The 9,667-nt window shown below is 42.9% G+C and overlaps 1 protein-coding gene across 9 annotated transcripts in view; it reads right to left on the bottom strand.

Annotated features, from left to right (window-relative positions):
- Positions 1-206: 206 nt before the first annotated feature.
- Positions 207-9,667, bottom strand: part of PAG1 (phosphoprotein membrane anchor with glycosphingolipid microdomains 1) — a 123,637-nt gene continuing 114,176 nt past the window's right edge. For all 9 annotated transcript variants that reach the window (XM_068158566.1, XM_068158561.1, XM_068158567.1 and 6 more), the window contains one exon: positions 207-9,560. In XM_068158566.1, the coding sequence (XP_068014667.1) occupies positions 9,216-9,560 (345 nt within the window). In that variant the 3' untranslated portion in view covers positions 207-9,215. The remainder of the gene's footprint in view (positions 9,561-9,667) is intronic.

Raw genomic sequence — 9,667 nt, 5'->3', positions numbered from 1 at the left:
GCTCTGCAAGATGTGAGGTGCTATGTAACACAAAGAAAACCAAATAGTTCTTGTCAGATAATGAAATCACCACCAAATGCCCAGCACAAACAGAATTCTATCAAATAATGCAGATTTCAGGACCCACGAGAGGAAGTGACTGGAAGGACCCAAGGAAATATTTGTGTTGAGGCACAGGTTAAAAACAAAACAAAACAGAGGACAAAGCTTATTGATTTGTGTTTTATTCTGTCTGGCTATTGAATTTATATATAGACTTCAATCCAATTAGCTTTGCCAGGATTTTTCAGTTAAACTCATTTCATTGCAGTGTAACATGTTTCTCATTTGACATAATTTACATTGATTGCCAAGGAATTCAAAAGTGATTTGCAAAGGTATTAACCAGGAAAAAAAAAAAAACCAACAATGGTGGAGCCTCTTTTAAAAGCTTTCAGAGAATACAGTACAGAATCTTAAGCCTTTTTCTGCATATAAACAAGTAAATATTAGGCTACTGCTGTACATAAATAAAACCTGTATTGACCTATGCTCTTACTTGTAGATAACTGCCTCATATGTTCATGTTGCATTGTTTTCCCCCCTGAAATATGTACAGAACACTTGTCTACTTTTACAGTAAATAACCATGATCACCTACTGTGCTTTCAGCAGCCAAAAGCTGAATTGGCTAGGAACATCAGATGAAGATTCCTGGAATAATGGCATGACTAAATTACATCAACTTGTGTACACTGCTACAAAACATGGAAGGGAATTTCGTGGCATTTATCAATTTACAAAATGCAACGTAGTGTTGGCTCTGAACCGCTGTAACAGTAGGATAAGTCCTGCAGTTACAGTCAGGATGCAAGTTATGGAACATTACATTCTGCAAAACTACAGGATTTCAGTGCCTGCAGTGGTGATAATAAAACTATTGATTTCAAACAGGTAGCAAGTCAAAAAAGCCATCCTCTATCAAACAAGCCTCAGCTAGTGCCAGCTCAGAAGTCTGCATGCACTGACTCCAGGTTTATATAGTACAGCCGTTTCTGTGAACTGCTCTCACTGCCTGGATCTGAACTACCTAGGACAGTTCACTCTGTTCACACTAAGGTAGCCAGAGACAGCTCCTCACCTCTCTTTGCAGAAGCTCATACCAGTTTGAGGATGTTTTACAGTTCTCTGTCAGTGACCAGAGAATCAAATGGTTGGCCAGAAAACAGCTCGTTGCTAGAACATTACGTTAAGAGAACACTGCTGGAAAAACATCCCAGTAATAAATGTTATTTTTTTTCCCCATTATAAAACAATGGATAAAAGAAACTGAGGTGTCTGTAATTACAAATATACGACCACTCTGTTTGGAGTATGCCACATTCCACATATAAAGCAGTCTTATGCTGAAGCTCCTACAGCATCCAATTGAAAGTGACTCCTACTGAGGCATGACTTGAATAGTAGCAATTAGAGATAATTATCCATATACCAGACTATTTTTTCCCCCTTGTTTCTATGGTAGTCATATCAATTCACCAACATAAAAGAAAGAAAACATATTTCACTGAAAGTACAAACAAAAATACCTAGCAGCTAAACTCTGTTGTAGGGCCTAGTTCTGCACCCTTCTCTCATGCAAATAATTCTGTTTAAATAAAGTAACGCAGTTGTGGGTTTGTATTTTTGCTAAAACACTTCTGTTCAAGTCCAGATCTGCACATGGGTCTTGCATGAGTGCATCTGCGTTGCCCATTTGGGGTTTACAATAGCTCAAACCCATGTATTTAGAATGTACCTATTCATTTCATTTCTGTTGATAGGGAGGCTTCAAAAATGATCAGCAAGCTGCATAGTGGTGGGGCAGAGAGGACATGCCCTAGCCTCTCTGCGTATAGGGAGCACTGAGAAGAATAACCAATTCCATTCATCTCCTGTGAAAATATTGGCAACTTGTCCTGTAACTGTAACCTTTTCTGCTGTAGAAACCTTTGTAAACAGGTAGTCTGTGACACGGGTGAAGTGCAAGTGAAACTTTTACCTCTCCCCATCTTGCCCTGGGAGTAAAAGCCCTCCTCTGGGTTTGCACATGGGCTCTTAGTACACTCTCATCCAGAAAGACTGCTCAGACTGAGAAGCAGCAGCTCACATTCCCCTAAGTTGAAGTATCCACAGCCCTGAAGCAAAGGGCCATTCCTAAGCAGTCATTGCCACGGTGGAGATCATGAAGGTGGCAGCTGTGGAAACTCAGGAGCCACCAGAGTGATCCAGATGCTCATTCAAAGACTTGTCTGCTGGTAGGATCTTCTGAGAAGACTGGCTGCCTGGCCATTCTCAAATGGCCTCAGACACGTGAGAAAGAAGGTTCTTGTGCTCTTAGGTGTTTTTTTTCACTAATACATATAAATGCTGTACCAGTTCACCTCTAACAGACATCTTTCCACATCAGTTGTGCCCTTGCAAGCCATGGAACTTCTTGCCTTGAATGAGAGTGAAGACCTCCACAGAAGCCTGCAAGCCAGGATGTGTTTTCTCCAAAACATCTGGCTCAAGTCCAGGCTCGTAAATCTCACAGGCACATTAAAAAGGTCCCGTTCTGAAGTGGTGTGATGCAGTTTCTGTGCCCTCTGGACAGTTGCCATATTTCATCAAGGATAAGAGAGATACTCAGATGGTGACAGCTGAACATGGGGTGGAGCAGCAGTTCTATAAATAAGAGGGTAAATCCAAATCCAACTTATGCTTAAAGTTAAAATGTAAGTCTCTTTGTAGACATTAGGAAGTCAAAATATCAGCACTGTTTTGGTGGGTCTTTTCAGTAGTAAGGTTTAAAATCCCTTCCCCAGCATAACAACATTAAGATGGCAAGAGTTGGTAACATTGCCTTGTAGTCAATGGGGGACATTCCAAAATCTCAAGCATTTTGAAGTCCAGAGCTACTTACATATTTTGTAAATCATCTAAGCAGACTGTTGCATTCTCATAAACTATAAGCAATAACATAGCTGCCCTCTACACTGAACAATCCCATCTTGTCTTCTGTAACAGACAGATGCTGATTAAAATTAGAGAATGACTTTGCAGTGACAGAAACTTTGTCAGACTGTGCTGTTGTAACAATAAAAGTGAACACCATGAAGGAAAGCCAGCATTTAGGAATGTAGGCAGGAGAGTACCATATACAGCAGACAAGTTACTGTGGAGTAACAGTGAGCATCTTCACTTGACAGAAACATCTTTGCTTTTAGGCACTTTGCTGTTGTGTTTGTAGTCACTGTCCTTCGGGCCAGTTTGAAACTGAAAACCTCCAGAAACAAAACCTCACAGCTTGCAAAGACAGAACTCTAAGTTTTATGTTATCTGTAGACTGGACACAGGGCAGTGGGTATGTCATACAAAAACAATCCATGCATCTGCTATGGAAATTGGGCTGTCAGAGTAAGCTACATGAGCAGGTGGAGACCGTATAGAGCATTCAGTTGTTTTAGTAATCCTGCTTCGACCACCTGAGCTGTATCATGTAGAGTTAGCTTAACTATATCTACACTGTGCAGACACTCTTGCCAACTTCTGGCTTACATGTAAAGTAAGTTTTATTAATAAATCAATGGGAGCCTTGTATTACAACCAACCTTTCCTCTTTCTGTCATCCACAGGAAAAGAACAGTGTCTAGTGTATGCAATACCCTCATGCACTCCTGGAAAATTACTGCATAGGCAATTAACTGTCACTTAAACATCAGGAAAAACTTCTTTGCTGTGAGGGTGCTGGAGCACTGGACCAGGCTGCCCAGAGAGGTTGTGGAATCTCCTTCTCTGGAGTCATTCAAAGCCTGCTTAGACATGTTCTAGGCAAACATGCTTTGGCAGCAGGGTTGGACTGGATGATTTCCAGAGGTCCCAAACCATTCTGTGACTCTGTTCAACACTTTTATTGTTTAACACCTTTTGTAAGCCTGGGATCTTTCATACTGACCCAACCAAAGGGAGTTTTCTCTGCTTGAAAAAAATAACAAAGTAGCCTCTCTCTGTGATGTTCCATCCATAGCATTTGTCTTTAGCATAAGCCTCTACATGCATTGCTAGCTAGCAAGGGATATAGAAATACTTCTGGGTTTGGATTTTTATGTTTTGGGGTTTTCTGAGGTTGAGATCTACACTACCAGTGTCTACAGCCAAGACCATTCAAAAAGAGATGCTACATATTGAATTCAGCACCAGGGTATGGAATCATATCAATAGCAACTATGCTGCCTGCTCCCAGGAAGAGAACCTGCCCTTGAAAGTCTTCAGCAAACTATCACAGGAGCATCTGTCAAGCTGAGCAGCTTTCTGCAGTCTCCTGTTTTGCAGTAGGCTACACACAGCGAGTTACTTGTGAGGCACCTAACAGCCCTATTCAGGCATCTTCCACACTAAATAAATAACACTAGTCTGAAAAAAATGGAATTTGCCTAACAACAAAAGTCCCTCTTTGGAGCGTGGCCCAAATTCAAGTGTTAGCTGCAGAAGCAGATTTCTTAGTCACATTGCAAACAAATGCATATGCACAATAGGAGACAGAAAAAAGTCCATGAGCCGAGTTCTGGGATGTTCCAATCCCACACTGCACAGATGAGAGCCATGTCTCAAACTGCTCTCAAGCCCAGGCACTTGGCCTGGATGGCTGCTTTCAAACACCTGAGGGCCAGGCTAGGCTTGTGCATATTGCTCCATTCTGGTTGTGTGTGGGGGATGACCAAGGGACAGGGCAGCACTTCTGTATCAGAGGAACACAGCCACGCAGAGTGCTGGGAAGCAGACAGTACAAGAGAGAGCACTCTGTGTCACAGCTTTACATGCTAGCTGTCAGAAAGCACATTGACACAACTGATCCAGCATCTTGTGAAAGCACCATTGAAAGGGTGAAGAGAGAGCACCGCGTATACAGAATTGCGATCATGACAGCGGACAGGAGCTGTTCGAGGAGCCACGGAGAAGCATACAGCCCAGAAGAATCCCTGCAGGATGGATTCCCTGAAGGCACAAGAGACAAGGGTTTAGAGAACAAGGCAGTTGGTCCTCAGCCAGTTGCTACTGTGGGGATGGGTCCAGTTCTGGGTGACTCATGACTATGAATCCCCACGGCTATTTCTGCCTCACCCCATGAATCCTGCTACATGTAAGCAAGCAACTAATAGTTCACAGCTGACATGGACAAAGACCAGCACCTCCTTGAATGCTCACCATTTTAAAACTTAGATTCTTCAAAAGAAGACTGACAATTCTTATTGCAAAGCTTAGTCATCACAGCTACATTACTGGGCTTTTTAGAGGATGTTTGTGAGACTATTGCTACTGTAGGGCTTGTTGAGGTCCAGTACACTTAACGTGGCTCTGTAAAGCTGTCTCCAAGTTAGACAAGTAAACGTTGGGGTTGTCCCTTTGTACTTTGCAGTTAAACACAGCATGGAAAAGAACATGGAAGTACTAGCTACTTAGCAGAAAAGGCACTGTAACTGTTCTAATTGTGGCATTTAGGTACATGCCTGTGCTATAGGTATCTGCACAGAAAGCGATTCTGCAATCATCACGGTAGAAAGCGGCGACTGGTTTATGTGTGGGGTAGCACTGCTTTAGGTATGTGGTGAGAGCAGCTCCCACAGGAGAGACAGATGCATGGAAGAGACTATCAAACTGCATTTCCTATTTCAACCAGGTCCCAGAAGGAAATCAGAAAAGAGCTTTTCACTAGTGCAGTTGTACACACGTAACAGCTCATCTTGGCCGTACTGTGGCAAGTTGATGTGAGATCTTATTAAAGAGTTGTGCCAACAAATGGAGGCAAAGAAATAGACTCTGAAGCTTCCCCAGAAATATCACCAGGTAACAACTACTTCATTTTTGATGTAGACATTTTATTTAGGGATATGCTGAAGGAGGAAAAATAGCAGTGAAGAGACAAGAAGAAACTCCCTTTTCTTTGCAGTCAGATTGATCTGTTTGGGAGTTACTGCTGGAATAATGTATTCAATATATTAATGAAAAGGAAACATGAGCAAGAGCTGTAAAGGAACAGATCTTACTTCTCAAAAGAGGGAACTAAAACAGAAGCTTGCTTCTTTGTCAAGAGATGTAATTATTCACTGAAGATACCTGGAATGTATTCCCAAGCCTTTTTCCTTAGCATTAGACTATATAATGGAGATTGTAGGGGGTTATGGACTCCCCCATGCATCCTTGTACAGGGGGACAAGTCCTCTTTGCAGCTCTCAAGAGCCCAATGTGCTCAATGGGCTCAACAGCTGAGGGCAGGTGTATGTCCCACAAGCAGTAATCCAAAATCTGAGCTCCTTCTCCACCAGGCTGAGGGTCTGTTGGATGATGAAAGGTTGTGAACAGCCCAAGAGGCATTTAAATGGGAAGGAATATGGCAACACCACAGGACTGTAGACGTAATAGCAGCTCCCACTGCAAGAACCAAGAACCAAATCAAATGAAAGAAAGGGAGAAGGGGATTTCACTATGGGAAAAGGAAAGCTGGAGGTCTCAAGAACAGGGGGAAAGACAGGAAGGAAATGAGTTTCACATCCCTTCCTCCAAATCAGCACTCCTGATCCTGCTCTGAAAGACCACAAAGAGGGAGGGGGCAGCTCTCACCCTCCCTCTGACTTGCTGATCTTGATGGGGGCACTTCTAGAGGAATGTTTGATTTTCTTCTTTTGCACTTTAAAATTTCACAGTCGACTTCATTGCTATTCTTCCCTATTGTTAACTGGCATTATCTCTTATCTTGAAACTTGTCCTTAAATTGAACCTGGTGAACCTGACAAACCTCATGTTGCTACACTTTCTCTAAAAGCAGTTCTCCATATAAGGACTAAGACAATCCTTAAGGGATAACTACACCTTGAGTTGTATCTGGGAATTGCAGGAGCTGAGGTATGCCTGCCACTAAGGTGCAGGAGTCAGACTGAGGACTACATATATAAACCTGTACCCCTGAGCAAGGATCAGACAGCAAACATGTAGTTCAAACAGCAAACGTAGTTAAAGACTTCAGAAATTCTCCAGACTTAGCACAACAGATCTTCTGAAAGATGGTGCATCTTATCTTTGGCCTTAAACAGTGTGAAGTAGAAGCAGAGAACAGTCAAAGGTGAACTTCATGAATTCACATTCAAGGGAACAGAAATAGAAACTTTTCTTGAGGAAAAAACCCTAAGGAAGACTGAAGTCGGCTTTAAAAAACACTGCAATGTAGTGGAAGCAAAGAGTTTGCTGCAGCTCTGGAAGCATGGCAGCACAGTCAAGAATAAGATGGATGTAGACTGGTCTGAACTGCTTCTCCTCAAAAGGAAGAGACTCATAGATCAAGTATGCTGCCCTGTGGCGTGAGGCCAGGATCCATGAAGTGTGAACCACCCTGTAGGCAGAGTCTGACTGCACACTTGCACTGCTCCTCAGAGCTATACTACTTACAGGCAAAGCTCATGGATCAGCACACCTCTTTTGGTTATGAAGTTATTTCTACTACATGTGTGTCACCAGGTCTGTGTCTGCTCTTTGTACTACCAAGTAGTGTTGAGAAGGACTCAAATCTGGTATATCAAAACCCAGCACCAACTGAGCTGAAACAAAACCTGTTCTGGCTACTTTGGAGTAAACCAACCTCAGTTTGTGCACTGTTTTGTTCAAATTGAAGATGCACTATAGTCTTCAAGCACATGCCAGGTACTACACCTGTGAGTGTGACTGTTACCAGGTTTGGACTATGACTGATACCTGTGTCCCCATCACACGTGTGTGCTTACACACATGGGGCTGTGTGTACCTGTGGGCACATAACTGAGCGCAAAACATGCATTGTGCAGGGACAGCTCTCTGCTCTTGGACTAATCTTGTCCTAGTGTACCACTCATTCTACTGGTCTTGAAGAAAACAGAAGTACCAACCCAGTACCTACTTATTTCATCCAAGCACTATACTTTGTTTTTAATACTAACAGAATAACTTGGTACCTTTGAGAAGCCAGTGGCTTCCATACTGCTTATCAGAGCTCCATGAAGTTCTTGGTCACCCTCCTGCTCCTTTTAGCTGAGGAACAAGGAGGACCAGTGGCTACCCCACATTAAATCCCACTGTCTCTTCTGCCTCTCTTTTGCTCTTTGACAGTGTTTTTTTACACAGACTCCATTACTTTGAGCTTCAAAACAGCAAGGCATATTCCACATCCCTGCTCAAGAAGAGAACAACACAAAAATGACGACGGTTCACGTACATAATTCTGAACTAGAAAAAAAGAGAGGGGGGAAAAAGGGAAATAAAATGAAAAAATATTGTAAGAATAGAAAATACTCAACACAGGACATAGGTTTTCCTATATAGTAAACTAGACAAACATTAAAATATTTAAAGTCTTAAAAAAATGACTCAATACTATTAAGGTCATACTAAGCATTACACAGATCCATTCACTTTGACAACTTCTTGCCACGTGACAGTTGTCTGGAGCGTGTCTGTGTGTGCACATGACAGGGGCAGAGGAAGAATGCTAAGGGTGCCATTTAAAAGTGGTGTTTGACAAATGATCCAACAAAACCCTTACACGTACCAGTACACATCTCAAATATTGCCAGTCACATTTTACAGCCCTTGACATGAATAAAAAAGAAAAGAAAAGGAAAAGCCAACAATTTATTCAAACACATCTGGAGTAAGTCCCTTGTGAAGTGCTGTGGATTGCACTTTAGTTGCAATGAACGTGGACAGCGTTCCCCTGAAGACACCAAAGTGAGCACAGCTTCCCCAGCCCTGCAAAGTAAGTCTGAGTTGAGGTACAGTGATCTCTGATTTGCTCAGCTGGAATGAAAAAAGATGCCTGAAAAACACTTGGAAGCAAAGGACACAAAATACTCTGTGTAAATGAAAAGTTAGCTTTCTGCAAAGGCAGGTTTTTTTGGTATGTAATCAGATGGGGATGACAAGCAGGACACTGCCTCCCAAACTCTGGTCGTCTTGGAGCTAACAATAAAGGAGCCTTTACGTTGTCCTGGCCACCAGCCTGACCTGATGTGGCCCTTCCCATGAGCTTCCGTCCACCACCCAGCATCACCTAGTGGGTATCACACCCTGACTGAAATGTGTGCTGCTGCTTCACAACTGTTTAGCTTTGTTCCCCAAGAGAAGTGCTTCCTTCTCCACATTCCATGCATTCCTGTGAAAATACCAGTGGAGAAATCTGCCTGCTGGAGTAGTTAAAGTCTGGTGAAATCCCTGTGCAAGTCCCCTATGCTCTCGTAGTCATTCTCTCCTGAAAGAGCAGTGTGGTTTGTGTTAGGCACAGACAAGGTTCTGTCTTCTTTTTGGCTCACTGACTGGATAGCTTCGTAGTCAGGCTCCAGCTCCCCGTTTGGTCTGTCTGTTGACTGAGGCACAGTGGTAGTATTCAGGGTGTTTTCAAAGTCCTTCACACTTGCATAGAGGCCACTGCAAACAGATGGGGACCTCTGGGATGCGATTTCTTGAATACAGGTGTAAGGAGAATCCAGTGCCTTGATGGCCTGTCCTGGCTTACTGACTGACGAGTACATGGCTGAGATCTAGGAAAAGGAAACACCCAAGGAGTATTTCAGTGGGGCATAAAGCTTGTGTGCACCACTGTCCATACTCCCTCCCACCACCACAGGGATGTTGGTTACTTGAGACA

This window comes from Melanerpes formicivorus, unplaced genomic scaffold (genome assembly GCF_026170545.1).
Source record: "Melanerpes formicivorus ecotype bairdi unplaced genomic scaffold, bMelFor1.0.p_v2 SCAF_40, whole genome shotgun sequence".
Taxonomy (NCBI): Eukaryota; Metazoa; Chordata; class Aves; order Piciformes; family Picidae; genus Melanerpes; species Melanerpes formicivorus.
Note: the sequence above shows the minus strand (reverse complement) of the source record. Positions and strands in the feature narration are given on the sequence as shown.